The 18,078-nt window shown below is 37.0% G+C and overlaps 4 protein-coding genes across 8 annotated transcripts; 3 read left to right on the forward strand and 1 right to left on the reverse strand.

Annotated features, from left to right (window-relative positions):
• The first annotated feature begins 3,558 nt into the window (after positions 1–3,558).
• On the forward strand, positions 3,559–5,023 carry LOC104751057 (MICOS complex subunit MIC10). Its single transcript, XM_010472933.3, has 3 exons — positions 3,559–3,752; positions 4,109–4,236; positions 4,815–5,023. The coding sequence occupies exons 1-3, from the start codon at positions 3,620–3,622 to the stop codon at positions 4,827–4,829; spliced, it is 276 nt and encodes a 91-aa protein (XP_010471235.1). The 5' UTR covers positions 3,559–3,619; the 3' UTR covers positions 4,830–5,023.
• Positions 5,024–5,031: 8 nt separating this feature from the next.
• On the forward strand, positions 5,032–6,894 carry LOC104751058 (uncharacterized). Its single transcript, XM_010472934.3, has 5 exons — positions 5,032–5,373; positions 5,911–6,101; positions 6,250–6,351; positions 6,476–6,527; positions 6,610–6,894. Exons 1-5 carry the CDS (start codon positions 5,283–5,285, stop codon positions 6,720–6,722), a joined length of 549 nt encoding a protein of 182 aa, XP_010471236.1. The 5' UTR covers positions 5,032–5,282; the 3' UTR covers positions 6,723–6,894.
• Positions 6,895–10,669: 3,775 nt separating this feature from the next.
• On the forward strand, positions 10,670–15,544 carry LOC104751060 (receptor protein-tyrosine kinase CEPR2). The gene is made up of 4 exons (XM_010472936.3): positions 10,670–11,264; positions 12,179–14,616; positions 14,704–14,912; positions 15,006–15,544. The coding sequence occupies exons 2-4, from the start codon at positions 12,254–12,256 to the stop codon at positions 15,365–15,367; spliced, it is 2,934 nt and encodes a 977-aa protein (XP_010471238.1). The 5' UTR covers positions 10,670–11,264; positions 12,179–12,253; the 3' UTR covers positions 15,368–15,544.
• On the reverse strand, positions 15,417–18,076 carry LOC104751059 (uncharacterized). Of its 5 annotated transcripts, none has more exons than XR_015584051.1 (10): positions 17,830–18,076; positions 17,598–17,727; positions 17,035–17,179; positions 16,773–16,900; positions 16,576–16,647; positions 16,363–16,480; positions 16,183–16,276; positions 16,015–16,056; positions 15,709–15,921; positions 15,417–15,623 (listed from the first exon to the last, which is right to left on the reverse strand). XR_015584051.1 is itself a non-coding variant. In XM_087490777.1 (10 exons), exons 1-10 carry the CDS (start codon positions 17,925–17,927, stop codon positions 15,555–15,557), a joined length of 1,113 nt encoding a protein of 370 aa, XP_087346903.1. In that variant the 5' UTR covers positions 17,928–18,076; the 3' UTR covers positions 15,417–15,554. The 5 variants fall into 5 exon arrangements, 2 of the variants coding, with proteins under 2 accessions (XP_087346903.1, XP_087346904.1); XR_015584053.1 differs by having other exon boundaries at positions 16,584–16,647; positions 17,830–18,005; XR_015584052.1 differs by having other exon boundaries at positions 16,183–16,280; positions 16,584–16,647; positions 17,830–18,003.
• Between the last annotated feature and the right edge of the window lie 2 nt (positions 18,077–18,078).

Consider the following 18,078-nt stretch of genomic DNA (forward strand, 5'->3'; position numbering starts at 1 on the left):
ATACCAAATTCTTCTATGCATCAGTCAAAAACTTGAGATCTAAGAATGGTTTGGATAAGCTCCAAGATCCAAATGGCATAGTGCACAGATCAGAAGCCTCTAAAGGTGAAGTAGCTGCCAGTTACTTTCAGAACCTCTTCTCCACTTCTTCTCCGGTCGATATTCAAGCAATGCTAGATGGTGTTACTCCCAGAGTTACTGATGTGATGAATCAATCGTTACTAGCTAAAGTCTCCAAAGAGGAAGTTAAAAATGCAGTTTTCTCTATCAATCCATCTAAAGCTCATGGGGCTGATGGGATGACTGGTATGTTTTTTCAACAATATTGGGATATTGTTGGTCCTCAAGTCACTTCTGAGGTGTTGGCTTTCTTTGAATCGGGTATCTTTCCAAAAGAATGGAATTTCACTCAGTTGTGCCTCATACCAAAAAAGGTAAATTCTTCTCTGATGAGTGATCTAAGACCAATTAGCCTTTGTTCTGTACTGTATAAAGTGGTGGCCAAGATTATCATGTCAAGACTCCAACCCCTTCTTTCTGAGATAGTGTCGCCTAATCAGTCTGCTTTTGTCCCGGAAAGGCTCATCTCAGATAATATTCTTATTGCTCATGAAGCCATTCATGGTTTGAGGACAGACAAAGTTATTGCTAAGGAGTATATGGCTGTCAAAACCGATATGTCCAAAGCATATGACAGAATGGAGTGGTGTTACTTAGAAGCTTTGCTGTTGGGTCTCGGGTTTCATCAACGGTGGGTGCAATTGGTTATGTTCTGTGTGACTTCAGTCACTTATATTGTTTTGATAAATGGGCAGCCTTTTGGTCTTATCAATCCTCAGAGAGGACTCAGACAGGGGGATCCTTTATCCCCTGCTCTGTTTGTGTTGTGTGCAGAAGGACTTACTCATCTTCTCAACAAAGCAGAATCAGAGGGTAAGATTAATGGTATCCAATTTTCGACAGAAGGTCCTGCTATCCATCACTTGTTGTTCGCAGACGACAGTCTGTTTATGATCGAAGCTTCAGAGGATCAAGGTTGTGCCCTTCAAAAGATCCTTTCTGATTATGGGGAGGTAACAGGACAATTGATTAACCTGGAAAAGTCATGAATCACTTTTGGAGCCCAGGTAGAGCAGTCTTTAAAGACAATTATTGCTACTAGGTTGGGTATTTTTAAAGAAGGAGGAGCAGGTACCTATCTTGGCCTACCTGAGTGCTTTAGTGGATCCAAAGTGGAGATGTTAAGCTACATTCATGATAGAATGAAAGGTAGAATGTCCGGTTTGTTTGCAAGGACCTTGTCCCAAGGAGGAAAAGAGATTCTGCTCAAGTCGGTGGCTATGGCAATGCCAATGTTTGCGATGTCCTGCTTCAAGCTCCCAAAGATAACTTGTGAGAATTTATCTTCAGCTATGTCAGCATTTTGGTGGGATTCAACAGAAAATAAAAAGAAAATGCATTGGATTTCATGGGAAAAGCTTTGCTTACCAAAACACGCGGGCGGACTGGGTTTCAAAGACATTCAAATATTCAATCAGGCTCTTTTGTCTAAACAAGCTTGGAGAGTGCTGCAAGACAAGGATTGCTTATTTGCACGTTTTTTCAAAAGCAAGTATTTTCCTGATTGCGATTTCTTGAGTGCAACTCTTGGCGATAGACCCTCCTTTGCATGGAGAAGTATCCTTCATGGAAGGGATCTCCTAAAAAGAGGGCTCAGACAGATGATAGGAGATGGAGCCTCAACCTTTGTATGGTCATCTAGGTGGGTGCTGGATGGGATCATGAGAGCCCCTCTTATGAAAAACATTTTGTTTGATTTGGATCTTATGGTGAAGGATTTACTGGATAGCACTACTCAAACATGGGACTTGGCTAAGTTGCAATATCATTTTTACCCTAGGGATGTGGAGCTAATTCTCAAGATCAAACTTGTTATGTCTTCAGAGGATTATCTGATTTGGGAGCACACTAAGAGTGGTGCGTATTCTGTCAAGTCTGGTTACTGGGCAGCTTATCAGAGAGAAAAGATTGATCTACTAACAGAAGCTTTGATGCAACCCTCAGTTTTACCCATCAAGAATCAGATTTGGAAGATCAGCACTGCTACTAAAATCCGTAATTTCTTGTGGAAAGTAGTGAGTGGAGCTATTCTTGTTGTTGATAAAATGTTATCGAGAGGGATGAAGGTTGATTCTAGATGTCAAAGTTGTGGTTTGGAAGGGGAATCAGTCAATCATGTGCTTTTCTCATGCACAGTTGCTAGACAGGTTTGGGCTCTTTTAATTTTCCTGTCCCATGCAATGGGTTTGATTCTGAATCAGTTTTCCAAAACATCTATTATCTACTGTTGGTGAGCAAAAATTCGAAATATCCTGTGGAAGTTAGAACAGCCTTCCCATGGATTTTATGGCAGCTTTGGAAAAACAGGAACTTATTCTCGTTTGAAGGCAGAAGATTTTGTGCTTCTAGAACAGTAGCCAAGATTAGAGATAATGCTTCCCAGTGGTTTCATGCGCAGTCCTTAACCGTTGCAGATGCAGTAATTGAGAGGTCAAATGCGGCTTTGGGGAAAAAAGGTTGGTCTCCTCCGATCCAAGGTTGGAAAAAATGCAACCTAGAGTCTTCATGGGATAAAGAAACGAGTACAGAAGGAGCTGCTTGGGTTTTAAGAAACGAGAAAGGGGAAACTCTTATGCATAGTCGAAGATCCTTTGCTTCAGTTTTTAGCAAGATGGATGCTAGTCTTCTATGTTGGTTATGGGCAATTGAAAGTATGAAAAGTCTAAACTTTGATAAGATTGTTTTTGCTTCTGAGGATTCGGCTCTTATGGGAGCTGTTCAAAGACCTCCAGCTTGGCCTTCTTTCAAGTTTCAGTCACGCTCTGTAGGTAATGTCTTGGGAAGTTTTTTGCAGTGGAAAATGTCGTTAGAAGAAAGAAGCTCTAACCTTGTCGCTCATCTAATCGCAAAGAGTGTTACAAGAGAGGATCGCCGTCAATCTTATGTAGCAATCGGGTATCCCTTTTGGCTTCATAATCATTTTGTCTCTGATTGTGCTTCTATTCGTTTATAAAACTTTTCAGGGTGGCTATTTTGATTGCCCTTGCTTCTTTTTGGTATGCTGGTTAGTGGGTACTTTTGTAAAGATAAAACAGCTAACATCCTTTCTAATATATATTATTCAGTGAAAAAAAAAAGTGACAAAGACAAAACAATCCGGCTGAAATTGGAATCGAATGATAATCTTTGTTTCAATTTTTTGAAAGAAGAATAAAAACAGAACAGATCCACGTGAAAATTTCATATTTTTGGTTATATATTCGTTTATTTCTTTCTTTTGACGTACCTGACACCGCCTCCACGTATCTATCAAACACTGTAAAAAATTCTTTTATTTTGTCTCTCAGTAAATACTATGTAATTTTCAGTCTCTCTCACCAAACCGAAAAAAACACGATCGGAAAGATTTGGGCCTAATAGTGATACTGTCTAATCAACTGAGCCCAATTAGAAGCCCAAGTTTCTTGTGTGTTAAAAAAGCTGAGGAAGGAAACTTCACGAACAAACGGAAGGACAAAAAAAAATCTGTGAGAGCGACCAAATCAAATCAATCGGAGATATGACAGAGAAAAAGGAAACTGTGCCACCGGAGTACGATGTGAATGCTAAGTGGGACGCATGTCTCGATCTCACCGTCCGCCGCTTCGTTTACTCTTCCCTCGGCGGCGCATTCGCCGGTCTTCTTCTCTTCAGTTCGGTTTTTCACTATATCCCCTTATTACTCGATTCTCTTCTTCTGATTACTTTTTATCTGTTTTTACTTTTTAGAATCGATACGTAGTCAGATTCTTAGAGTGTGATTACATAAGGATTTAGAGTGTTTGATTTCTCCAATTTTGAAATCATATAATTTTCCCAATTGTTTGTTTGAGTCATATTCTGATAAGTGATAACTTGTGATTGTTTGAGGATTAGATACGTAGTGTGTAGGGTTTTAAGAGTGTTTAATTTGAATCATATGTTGTCCGAATTGTTGTTTGAGTTAGTATTCTCCCTTAGACTTAGATTGATATATATATTATATAACCTAGTTTCTGATTTTGTTTAGGGAGTCCCGTTACAAGATGGTCATCGATAGCTTTGGGTGCTGGAATTGGTATTGGCTCTGCTTACACTGATTGCTCTCGTTCTTTCGACGCACCTTCTTCGCCTTCAACAGAGACTTCTGTATCTCAGGTTAGTTGTAATCTCTTTTGGTATATGCATTTTGTTTTGAGGGAATCAATACTTTATTAGTTTGGATACAAATTTGATACTAGGAAGAAGCAAATGTTGGTGAGATTGTAAATCGAGCAGGGGTCGCTAATTCCAATTTCTGAGAATTGTCCATAGTGTTATGGTTTTCCTTTTCTGTAAAAATAGGTACATGACTGTTTTTTGTCGTAGTGATTGCTATTGAACTAAGGATTTGGTGAATACAACATATAGAGCTTAGGTATCCATCCTTGCATATAGTGGGTACGTACCAGGTCGTAAGCACTAAGCAGTTCTCTCTTGCAACTTCCATAATTAGTGCTCTCGTATTTGTAATGTGCGATTAAGTAGAATAACATAACAACAACAACAACAACAAAAAGTAGAAGGATAAATTTAGTTTCGAATGCGGGTGGTGGGTGGCAAGTGCCAGACCCTCCTAATGGTCACCAGTGTCTATTTAGTAAAGATGTAGCTCGTATTTCTCTCTGAACAATCAATCTTTTTAAATCCATGAGAAAGTAGGACACAAGAGTGAATCTGATTATTTCTTGTTGCAGGCTGCGGACGAGTAGAAGAAACGCATGCAAAGATCGGGTGTATTTAGAAACAGAGCTATCACGCAATTGAATTGTTTCCTTAAACCTGCAATGACCAAGTCATTTGAGATAATTTCACATGTAAAAACCTTCCTTTTTTAAAAAAAACGTGTGTTATCTCTTTCACTCACTGTGGTTTTGAACAACTAAATTCAAAATGTTTACATCAAGTCACGCCAATCTCAATAAGGTTTGTTACTATGATTTGGGGCGTCCTTCTTTCTCATTCACATGCCAAACGATGTCGTTTCTATCGTGTTGAAGAATTGCTAATTAAAAAAAAAAAAAAGACCGAACCAATCCGAGTTCCGATGGACCGCCATAGTCACCGACTAAACAAAAAGCCTGCGAGCACGTAATCTTTGACGACGACGAAGAGGAGGAGAAGAAGAAGAACTTTAACGGAAGAAGAAACTCAGAGAGTCAGAGATGAATAGTCCACCGGAGAACGATCTTTGTTCGATATGTCATTCCCACTTCACCGCTCCTTGTCAAGCCAATTGCTCCCATTGGTTCTGCGGTCATCTCTCTCTCTCTCTCTTTGAATCAATCCTTTCTAGTCTTTTTTTGTTTCCTTGTATCTTGATTAAGTTTTTCTTGTGTCTTTGCTAAGTCGGTTCAATGAGATCAGACGATTTTGACCTGAACGTATCCGTTATTAACCGTTATTGCCTAAGAACTCTATCCTGATCGTTTGCATTTAGAATCCAACTGCAGAATTTAGAATGAAATATGCTTATGGATTTATCCTAAATCCTTAAATTTCCAAATTTTAAGAATTTTTGTTAACCCTCTCTGCCGTAACAGATTTTTGTATGTGGGTTGACTCTGTGGTTTCAGAGTTTTTGGACCTTTATCTACATAGCCTTTACTTTGTATCTTGGTTTCAATCTCTTTATGGTCGATTCTGTGTGTTTTGTTTACCCTGTGTTTGTGAGGCAATGATCTTTGTGCTTTGTGTGTTCTTCATGTTCACAGTTCCATTGCATTGCAGCATGGGGAGTTTTTTTTTTTTGGGTTGTTCTGTCTCTCTAACTCTTTTTCAATTTATGTTTAGGAGATTGCATTATGCTGGTGTGGACGCATGGATCTACATTACTGCCATGTAAATGCCCTTTGTGTCGTCGTCCAATTAGTTTACTGGTTCCTTCAGAGGACACAATCAGAGACCGTTCAGTTGCGGAGGTTCTTGGTAAGCTTGAAACGTACAACAGACTCTTTGGCGGGCATTCAAGTAGTTTAGTTCAGGTATGTGTTTCTATCTCTTTGTTTTTAAAGTTGCTTTCTTTTGAACTTTTTAGATAGATAAGAGATCCATGAAATGAATCCAGATAAGTTTGGTTTAACTTGAAATATGTAGAGTTTCTCTCATAAGGAATTCCTTATTACTTGACAGAGGATGCAAGACCTTCCCTTCTTACTACGAAGGTTGTTGCGGGAAATGATGGATCCACAAAGAACGCTTCCACTTGTCATTAGAGCTCGGGTTTATATCGCAGTTAAGTTCGACCTTGATCTCTCTCTGTTTACAAAGATTATTCATGTTTTAGGTTGTTACTGACACTGTTTTATTTGGAGCTAAATTTGCTGGGAGTAACGCAGTTTCTTTGCATTGGATGCAGATGTTTCTCAGTGCTATTTACATAGTCAGTCCAATAGATATCATTCCAGAAGGTGATTCATCTTTCTAATCCCATAATCCTATCTTTGTTTCACTGTCCTTTTACAAATCCTTTCTTTAACTAATTTCTTATAGGAGTTTTGGGGATAGTCGGTTTGCTTGATGATCTTCTCATAGCCCTGATTTGTTTCCTCCATGTTGCTGCCCTGTACCGCTCTGTTCTCTACTTCCGTCATGCCGGTTCATGAATCAAAGAATGTTTTCGACATAATGTGTCGCCTTATACCTTTTCCTCTGTCTTTATCCCTTCTCTTTACAAATACACAATTGTTCTGTTTTGCTAAGGAAAACTGAAATGTGTGATGATAGGATCACAGCACAAAAAAAGGTTTGAACCACATATCAATCATCTTCCTACCACTTCCTCTACGCTAGTCTTTTTGACCCTTCCACTCAAATTTGTATATTATGGTTTTGACCATTTGACTGAGAAACTCTGAGATGGGTGATGGTGATGGCATCATACGACTGGAACAGAAAATTTATTTCAATCTCAATTCTCTCAGCAGCTACAGATCAGTAATTGAGTGGTCCTCGTTTCTAAACCGTGATAGGTTTTAACTCAGTAGCTGCTGAAAAGTCTTCACGGGTTATTACGATCTTCACATTCGTTTATAGTTGAATCCCATAATCTTTATTGGCCAAAACTGGTGTTTTGTAGATTCAAGTAGTTCATTAGGGATTCTCACACGCAACTTTGCAATTTACTCTAGTTTTTTGGTATTTCAAGAATCTATGTCCACAAGTTTGAGCTACGTATAAAATTTGGTCTGTTTTCAAAAGGTCTTTTTGATGGTTTCGCCTAAAACTAAAAGTGGACTTCCCATTAGTAGTCTCCCAAGAGTTGAACCGTTGAACACATTTTCCATTCATAGAGAGACAACACAATGTGTCATAGATGAGTGGACCACAAGATAGAACCACAATTTTTTTGTCTTAACTCGGTCACACGTGCGTCGACACGTACAGCTCGTGGATTCTATTCACATGTATACACCCAAAACACACATACGCGTGATAGACTCATCTTTTTCATGTGCATGTTCCGAAATTGACGTTGCTCCACTGAGAGCTCACCGCCTGTTTGTCCTGGCCATTAATAAATAGAAATGCACTGGTTACCAAATTCTCGCTTATTTTTCTTCTTCATCATTCAGCTTCATTAGCATCCCTTGTCACTTTAAGGCAAACACATTTTCAGAAAGGAACAAAACGAATGTAAAAGGAGTTGAATTTGGTGTTATGGGGTATTATACAAAAGTATATAAATAGTAAAATACGCAAAATTGGCCATGAAGTTGCATAATCTTCTTGTCTTGTGAACAAATGTATAATAATGTTTTGACGTGACGTTGAGTTAATATATAGAGGTATGGAGGACAGATATGCTCTTCTTATCAGCTTCTCTCGTCCGATCAATATTATTATCATTGCTGGATGGTCCTACTCGACAAATTATAGACACCCACGTTTACATTATTGTAAATATTTATATTATTAATTAGCTACCTTCAGGACCTACTCTCACTATTAGCTTAGCTATTCTTCAAACTGAGACCTCAACAATTCAATGTTATGTTTGATAGACTATGAACATATATTTTGGTACACAAAAAAAAAATGTTCTAACGGAAACACACCTTCACTTGATGTATGTATATGTTTCTAAGGATCACTGAACTCTGTATTGTTGTAATTTTGTAGATTGATATCGAGATAAAAGTTTCGTGAACTTTTGTAAAGTGTCGATCTTTTAACGAATATCTAAGTAGTATATACATAAATAATGTTTTAGTCCAAGATGAATGAGTATAATATAGTCTAGTGTTTGTATCTAGTGACATTAACTTTAAACTTCTTAAATGCCTCCACCAATAGAATTTTTTTTTGTCATATGGAAAGAGACTGGGCGAAGAAAGGAGCCAAATGAGAAAGGGGAAGGGATACAGCTGGGGAAGTCAACATCCAAATCCAAGATCTTTCGTTGATTCTCACTTGCATAGTTGTTTATTAAGCCGTATCTCTTCCTATTCAACCGACACGGCGACACCTACTACATATCGCAAGATAATTTATTAGTAGGTAACTTCCTCACGGCCAATACAGCATTCTCTTATTTAAACTAGCTAGAAAGTACTAGTTCAAACAACAAAGCCTTATGAAATATATAGATGTGTTATGTATAGAGCAAAAACACTGAAAATTATCAAATTTCATACATTGAACTCTATAAATCTGATGCAACGTTTTATATACATTAGTGTTTTATATACAACGTTTTATTTACGCAAACAAAATTATTATTGATTCTCAAGTATACTAGCACCATTATTGATTTTGGCCAAATAGTATGGGGAGAGGTTTTTTTTTTTTTAGTGTTTCTCCTACAATTATTGTGTTTTTTTTTTAAATTTATTTTCTCTGATTTCTTTCTCGTGTGTTGTCTCACTTTAAAATAGTTATCTTAGATCTCTTTCGATAAAATAAGAAATACCAGATTGTCGTAAAAATATATAAAAATATCATGTAGGATAAATAATAACTCTCTAACGCCATCATTAATGGGAGAACACCAAGGGTGTTCTAAGCCCAAAAAAATTATAAAAATAATGAATAGTGACTTAGAACACTTTTTTTAGTTTTTTATGTAGAACTGATTTAAGCCCAGTTCTTATTTGACGTGGCTTCATGTGATTGGACGAGATTTTTTGGAAACAAAAAAAATATTTCATTTATATAAGTATGCAATTTAAATGTTAATTTATAAGTTTTTATAATTGTAATATGTTTAAGAATATTATATTAATTTATAAGTATACAATTGCTTTTATATAAGTAAGCAATTTAAATGTTAATTTATAAGTTTTTATAATTGTAATATGTTTAAGAATATTATATTAATTTATAAATATACAATTGCTTTTATATAAGTAAGCAATTTAAATGTTATTTTATAAGTTTTTATAATTTGTAAAATGTTTATGAATATTATTTCACTATATCTTTATTCTAAGAACACCATAATTAGTTCTCCCATTTTTTTACTTATGATCTTAACAATTGATCTAACATTATTTTCACTATATATTTATAAGAACACAAAAAAAGTTCCCCAATGATGCCCTAAAGGACTATTACTATAATTGGTAACTTCGATAAGGTGTGTACGCTTGAATAACCCAATAGAGTAAGCATGAAAACAAAATTACATAAGGAAAACGATAATCTGGATAGTAATATTACCATCTATTATTTTTGTATTGCTAAGAAAGATTTCATCGAATATTTTTATATTTTGTTTCTTTTATGTTATTTTCCTAATTACGTTCGTAATCTATTTTCCTAGTTAGTTAAATCATTTAATTATGTTGTAACTTTTGTAAAACTATGTCGTAGGCATTCTTCGATATCAATGAGAAACCAATGATTAGTGTTCATAATAAACTAAATGTGTGAAATAAAATTGGAGATAGTTTAGAATTGATTCAGATCAAAGAGGATAACAATTAGAGAGAGAGAGAGAGAGAGAAGAATATAAAAAAGAAAAGGACATTGATGCGGTTAGACGATTCTTATCAAACTTCACTTAAAAGGGTAATCCACGCAACAACAATTTCATTTCCCTTTATTTCTTAGGTTTAATCTCTTTCGCCAGGCTATAATGGAATATTAACAGTACATATATAAGAAACCAAATGGTTCTTTTTATCTGCCTAACTATATATTATGGATCAATTCGATTCGTTCTTCATTATAACTCTAATAACCTTCATTTGTGGGTTTTCCAAGTTTTCAACCACTGCCATAGTTTCTTGTTACCATTAGTAGCAGTAGAAACTACAATATGAATGTAAATGTTTCACGTATTATACTTTTTTACAACTAGTTGTTAGTAATTCCAAACAGGATTATTAATCGTTATCACAAAAACACAAACTAAATAAGAATATTTTCCAGACGACGAATAAATGTTTATTATATCAAATCCATCAAGAAACATTAACCGAAAGTTGAATGGTTTTTACATCGATGAAACTATTTTGCTTTTTTTTTTTTTTTTTTTGAAAAAGGTCAATCTCTGTTGTTTGATATAAAAATTAAACTATATATGCACTGTTGGATTTTATTTTGTACTAACTAACTATAGAATCGGACAATTAAGAAAGATCATCACAACATATGTCAAAATCAGTATTAATCAGATGATTTTTTTAATTAAACTTTTAAAACATTTATTTATAATATTCACGAACATGAATTGTATGGTGAGAGAAGGAGAGTAGTCGATTAGATAAATGATGAAACCTTTTTGGCTCCAAGTCTCAACGACAACTTCTCTCTTGTCTCTTCCTCTCTCTTATTCTCTCCATCTTCTCTAATCAGTCTCTCTCTCTCTTTCTCTCGTAATTTCTTGGAGACATCTTTCTCTGTAATTCTTCTTTTGAGAGAAACAAAAGTGCTTTTTAGTTTATTATTCCTCATTCATGTTATCTACAAATCAGTTGATAATCGAAGCAACCCCCTCGAGATCAAAACTTCTTGTGCTTTTTGTTGTTACCTAGAGATCTTTTCCTAGAAAGTGGTCCAAGAAAATCACAACAAAAAGGTCTCTGGAAACCACAAATCAAAATCTTTTCATCCCTGTTTTGGATTCTGTTTCTTTGAATCCCCTCACAAATTTGCCTTCATCATAACCTGAGAGACTCTGGATTGTTCTCCACTTTTATTAGGTACATATCTTCATTAATCTTTTGTTTAATTTGTTGCTTTTTTCTTGGTTTTATGTTTTGAATCTTTATGCCTCACAATTTTTGTTTTCTTTAAAGGATAGATTCTGTGAAAAAAGTTACTGTGAATTTCAAACTTTCAAATGTATAGGTTAGTAGTTGTACTAATAACATAATTACTTTATCCTTGTGATTAATTCTAAACTTTATTGTTTAATTTCTGATTACTTTTAATCATTAATCCTTAATCTATACTCAATGTTGGGTTCTTCTTTTTATTTTATTTTGTTTTTCAGTAAAAGTTCAATGCTTTTTAAGTTTCTTCTATTCACAGATTTTAGAAGGAGAGTGTGAAAGATAGATCATTTGCTTTCAAACCAAATAATTTAATTAGTCATATAGCAAAAAAAAAAAAAAAACTTTCTGCACTGTAATGAGTACCTTTAAAGCTCACTTCTGGAGTTTGTGTATGTTTTAGTACCTAATCTGTCCATTTACATAAATTATATATTCCTTTGTATAACCAATCAGTTTTTTGAGATAGAAATGATTGTTTTATACCTAATCTATAAATTACAAAATTTATTTATTAATTATAGAAAATTATGAAAGAATCATATGACCCCATTTTTTTTACAAAATCATCATTATTATTGCATAAGAATAATAATTAATAATTCATATATGCATGTACGGAATATAAAAAATACACACAAACACAATTGGCAAAATCATCATAATACAATTACCATCCCACATAGACATTGATATATTTTCCTATTAGATTGTCTTTTTATCCCACTGTTATTTTTTAATCTATTCTTAAAGTGAGTCCCTGAGGCCTGACTGAGTGGATGATTATTGCGACTAATTATATTATTTTGGTTTGGTGATTTTTCATATATTTTTCTATGTAGGTGAAGGCTAGACAATCCATCAACCATGATGAAGGGTTAAGCTGCGAAATTGACCCTTTTGGATATCACCGTAGAATGTCGAGAAGACCGGACCCCCGACGAGGCATGATGACCATTGTGGTCGCCACACTTCTCCTATCAACTTTCCCGCCAAATGTAGAATCGACCGTTGAGAAACAAGCTCTGTTCCGCTTCAAAAACCGCCTCGACGACCCTCACAACGTTCTACAATCTTGGAAACCATCCGATTCACCCTGCGCGTTTCGCGGCGTCACATGCGATCCGATCTCCGGCGAAGTCACCGGTATATCTCTAGCCAACGCCAACCTCTCGGGAATCATTTCTCCATCAATCTCAGCTCTCACAAAGCTAACTACGTTATCACTTCCTTTTAACTTCATCTCCGGAACAATCCCGCCGGAGATAACCAACTGCACAAACCTCAAAGTCCTCAATCTCACCTCAAACCGACTCTCCGGAACAATCCCAAACCTTTCTCCTCTAAAAACCTTAGAGATTCTCGACATCTCCGGGAACTTTCTCACCGGAGAGTTCCAAAGCTGGATTGGGAATATGACTCAGTTGGTATCTCTCGGCCTCGGCAACAACCACTACCATGAAGGTACGATTCCAGTGAGTCTTGGACGTTTAAAGAAACTCACTTGGCTCTTCTTAGCTCGCTCCAACTTGACCGGACAGATTCCAAACTCCATCTTTGATCTAAACGGTCTCGACACTTTCGACATCGCCAACAACGCAGTTTCCGGTGATTTCCCAGTCTTGATCACAAGATTAGTAAACCTCACCAAGATCGAGCTGTTCAACAACAGATTAACCGGTGAAATCCCTCCGGAGATAAGGAACTTGACTCGTTTACGCGAATTCGATGTTTCTTCTAATCAGCTAAACGGTTATTTACCTCAAGAACTCGGAATCTTGAAAGAACTCAGAGTTTTCCACTGCCATGAAAACAACTTTACCGGCGAGTTCCCTTCTGGTTTCGGCGACCTTCTTCACCTCACTTCTCTTTCCATTTACAGAAACAACTTCTCCGGTGACTTCCCTGTTAACATCGGCAAATTCTCGCCGTTGGACACGGTTGATATATCCGAGAACTTGTTTACAGGTCCGTTTCCAAGATTCTTATGCCAAAACAAGAAACTACTGTTCTTGCTCGCCTTGCAGAACGATTTCTCCGGCGAGATTCCGAGATCCTACGCCGAGTGTAAGTCTCTCTTGAGACTAAGGATTAACAAGAACCGTCTTAGTGGTCATGTTGTTGAAGGGTTTTGGGATCTACCACTTGCTAAGATGATTGATCTCAGCGATAACGAACTCACCGGAGAGATTTCTCCGATGATCGGACGTTCAACGGAATTAAGCCAGCTCATTTTGCAGAACAATAGATTCTCCGGAAAGATTCCTCGTGAACTTGGTAAACTCACCAATATAGAGAGGATTTATCTGAGCGACAACAACTTTTCCGGGGATATTCCGACAGAAGTGGGAGAGTTGAAAGAGTTGTCATCTCTACATCTTGAAAACAATTCGTTAACAGGATCTATCCCTCTTGGACTGACGAATTGTGTCAAACTTGTTGATCTGAATCTTGCCAAGAACTTCTTGACTGGAGAAATACCGAACAGTTTATCTCAGGTTGCTTCTTTGAACTCGTTGGACTTCTCAGGGAACAAGCTAACGGGTGAGATTCCTGCGAGTCTTGTGAAGTTGAAGCTGAGTTTCATAGATTTGTCTAAAAATCAACTTTCAGGAAGAATACCACCGGATCTTTTAGCGGTGGGTGGATCCACCGCGTTCACTAATAACGAGAAGCTTTGTGTTGATAGCCAAAACGCCAGAACAAGTCAGAACTTGGGGCTTAGTGTTTGCAGTGGCTACCAACATGTACGGAGGAATGGTTCACTGGATGGAACTCTCTTGTTCTTGTCTCTTGCGATTGTTGTGGTAGTGCTTGTGACTGGTTTGTTGGCATTGCGTTACAGAGTGGCGAAGATACGGGAGCTTGACTCAGAAAACGGAGATGTTAGCAAGGCGGATGCGAAATGGAAGATCGCGTCTTTCCATCAGATGGAGCTTGATGCTGAGGAGATATGTAGGTTGGATGAAGATCATGTGATTGGAGCTGGAAGCGCGGGAAAAGTGTACCGTGTTGATTTGAAAAAGGGTCGCGGGACAGTGGCGGTTAAGTGGTTGAAGAGAGGAGGAGGAGAAGAAGCAGTTGACGGAACAGAGGTCTCTGTTTCGGAGATGGAGATTCTTGGGAAGATCAGACATAGAAACGTGTTGAAGCTCTACGCTTGCCTAGTTGGAAGAGGTTCTAGCTATTTGGTGTTTGAGTTCATGGAGAATGGGAACTTGTACCATGCTCTTCGTCAGACTATCAAAGGTGGACTACCGGAACTGGATTGGTACAAGAGGTAAATGTTTTGTTCTCTATCAACCTTTCAAATGGTTCAAGTAATGGATCATCTATAATTGTGTTGCCTCTTCTTGTCAATTAACAGATATAAAATCGCCGTGGGTGCGGCTAAAGGAATCACGTATTTGCACCATGATTGTTGTCCACCAATCATTCACAGAGATATTAAGTCGAGCAACATCTTGCTTGATGGAGATTATGAGTCGAAAATCGCGGACTTTGGAGTTGCCAAAGTTGCAGACAAGGGATACGAATGGAGCTGTGTTGCTGGAACTCATGGCTATATGGCTCCAGGTGAGTTTTGCCTTTCTTTCAACTTTGTCTCATATGATGGTAACTGGAACTGATTCCTTGTTTTGTTGTGGTTGTGATGTGATGATGCTGTAGAGCTGGCTTACTCCTTCAAAGCGACAGAGAAGAGTGACGTTTACAGTTTCGGCGTGGTTCTTTTAGAGCTAGTTACAGGTCTCCGGCCTATGGAAGACAAGTTTGGAGAGGGGAAAGACATTGTTGACTATGTCTACTCTCAGATTCAACAAGATCGGAGGAACCTCCGAAACGTCTTGGACAAGCAAGTTTTGTCGTCTTACGTAGAAGAAAGCATGATTAGAGTTCTGAAGATGGGTCTTCTCTGCACTACAAAGCTCCCGAATCTCAGACCGAGCATGAGAGAGATCGTGAGAAAGCTTGACGACGCTGATCCCTGCGTTTCCAATTCTCTTGACAGAACAGGGAAGATTACGGTATAGGTTAGTTAATTAGTTATAATAGACGGGATAACTTGGTTACAAGTATGGGTTTGTTCAAAACACGAGAGATTAGTTTTTCATATTTATAAATTTGCAGTGAAATGTCAAGAGTTATCATAAAGAGACATGGATTAAGTATAAGTTCTTATATAAATATAATTCACATTACGACGTAAATGCAATCTCATCAATTGACGATTTCGATTCCAGTAAGAGGAAGTCCTTCATGCAACTGAAGAGCGAGGTCTCCAACAATCTACATTTTACAACAGTATAGAATCCATATCCAACCAAATGCAGAAGATATATCAAAAAGAGTGGATCTTTCTTGGATAGTTTACCTTGGCCATGGACCTATATGAATATTCGGTAACCCCAGCGACGTGAGGTGTTATAATAACGTTTTTAAACTTCAAGATAGGATCGTTTGGATCAAATGGCTCAGACCATGCCACGTCAATTCCAAGGCCTCCTAGATGACCAGACTCCAGATTCTGGTAAGCTGATTCATAGTTTATTAAACCACCTCGGGCAATATTTACAAGAAAAGCACCCTGAAACAACAAAAGAGACATCAGCAGTCATCAGTCAATTACAATCTAATCCAACTTGTTTCTTTTCATATATGAATAGCTCTTGGTAATCACCTTTTTCATTGAACATATGAACTTTTTGTTCACGATCTCCGCCTGAAAGTTATAAGATCATCATGCAGAAATTATATTCAATGTATATAGGCTATAGCCAAGAACAACTCTTGCATATAGAGCCATGTACTTGATAAGTTTATAATGAAGGAGAAGTGGAACCATTACCGTTTCTTTGTTGAGCCTCAAACAAACGACAACTATATCAGCTTTGCCCGCGAATGAGTAAATGTCTTCATGGCTACCTTTCTCATCAAGAAGACTGGCTGAAGATACAAGTTAACAAATTACTAGACCTCATGATTGGGTTTGTCAAGGCAAACAGAGGAGTTAACAGAGAGCCCATACAGTATGAGTCAGTGATAGAAGCAGGCCAGCTTCTTTTTGTGGCTATTACTCTCGATCCAAATGGCTTCAACCGTTTAGCCAGCTCTATTCCAATGTTTCCATATCCTAAGATAAAAACCTGAATAATAGAAAAAAAGAAGAAAACATTTTTTGAAGGGATACATACCAAAGATACCGAATGCAGATTTAAGACACTGACACACTGAGACTCACTGTTTTACCGAGAAGCGTGTCACCGGTTGGTTCTCCAAGTAGTCTGCTTCTCAGAGATACTTGCATTTCGTTCTGCAATAAAATAACATACCGTACAAATGAATTATAACTAAGAAAGCAATATCAGAACTAACACTTGGGGAATTAAGAGATATACTAATGGAACCATACAGAGGCAAATCAAATAAATAAGCCACCTGTTTCTTCAGAAGGCCCAGCATAAGATATATAGCCATTTCAGAACAAGATGCTGCATTTCCAGTACCCTCACTGGGAATTCTAGCCACCTTAATCCCATGTTTAGTTGCAGCATCAATGTCAACACCTGCCAGAAGTAAATTACATGAAAAAAGGTAAATAAACTACAGCTTTCTTTTGGTCCATCTATGAGGTATAAATGTATAATATACTTATGCTTAATCATGTATTAATAATGGATAAGAAAAGAGAGACAGATACCTTCGAGACCAACACCATACTGCATAATAAGCTTCATCTTGCTCGCACGAGATATAACATATGAATCCATTTTCATCGTCATTGCCACACATATATGATAGTTCTTTATAACCTCAGGGACATCACGGTAATGGACAATATCGACCTATATGTAAAACCAAACCATTAAAACATAATAAACAACAACCATCTCATATAAGAACTAAATGGGCCTCTCAGTATATAATATGGAACGTTTCTTATAGGTTAGAATTAACAGGACAACTTATAAAGCAAGATACATGACTCTAGTTCCAATTGTGTTATACGTATAACGTATTTGTCAGCTAGTTAAAATTATTTTGCAGACTTTCGCATCTACGCTAGTAGCTACTGCACCAGACATATAAATCCGTTCAATAATACTAATAACTTGTTATAAGAAAGTTTTGGAATAAGGTTACAAAGTTTTAAACCAAAACTCAAACAGTAGACACTACACAACAGTAAACTAGTCTAGGAGAGTAAAGTTTTCAACTTTACTAATTTGGAGAGAACTTGGAAGAAATCTAAATAGTTCAAACCTGAATAAAAGGGTAAGGTTGCAAATATTCTCTGGTGAAATTACAGGCATCAGGAAAATAAGGACCGCAACATAGAACACGAGTTACATTCATCTCATTTGTCCCAACCATTCTATCAGGCTTACTTTGCCTGAACCAACATCACAAAACATCCAAATTGATGTAATAGATCTACAAATTCATAGTGAAGCCGTTAAGATTCGAGAACAGAGGTTGAATTTTTTTGATTCACCTGGAGATAGAACGAGCCTGGAGAGTGTAGAGTAGCGAAGCGAAGCTTGAGTTCCTGTTTCGTAAGGTAGCTTTGGCGATATTGTACATAATCGTCATCACTCTCTCAGACACGCAATTTTGCAAACGCTAATTGTACTTTGATTAAGACTTTTACATAATTTCAATACGTTTTCCGTATAAATAGTTCATTACAATTTAACCCCAACATTTCATAAAATACCATATTAAATCCTAATGAAATTGGGAA

This window comes from Camelina sativa, chromosome 16 (genome assembly GCF_030686135.1).
Source record: "Camelina sativa cultivar CO46 ecotype springtype chromosome 16, ASM3068613v1".
Taxonomy (NCBI): Eukaryota; Viridiplantae; Streptophyta; class Magnoliopsida; order Brassicales; family Brassicaceae; genus Camelina; species Camelina sativa.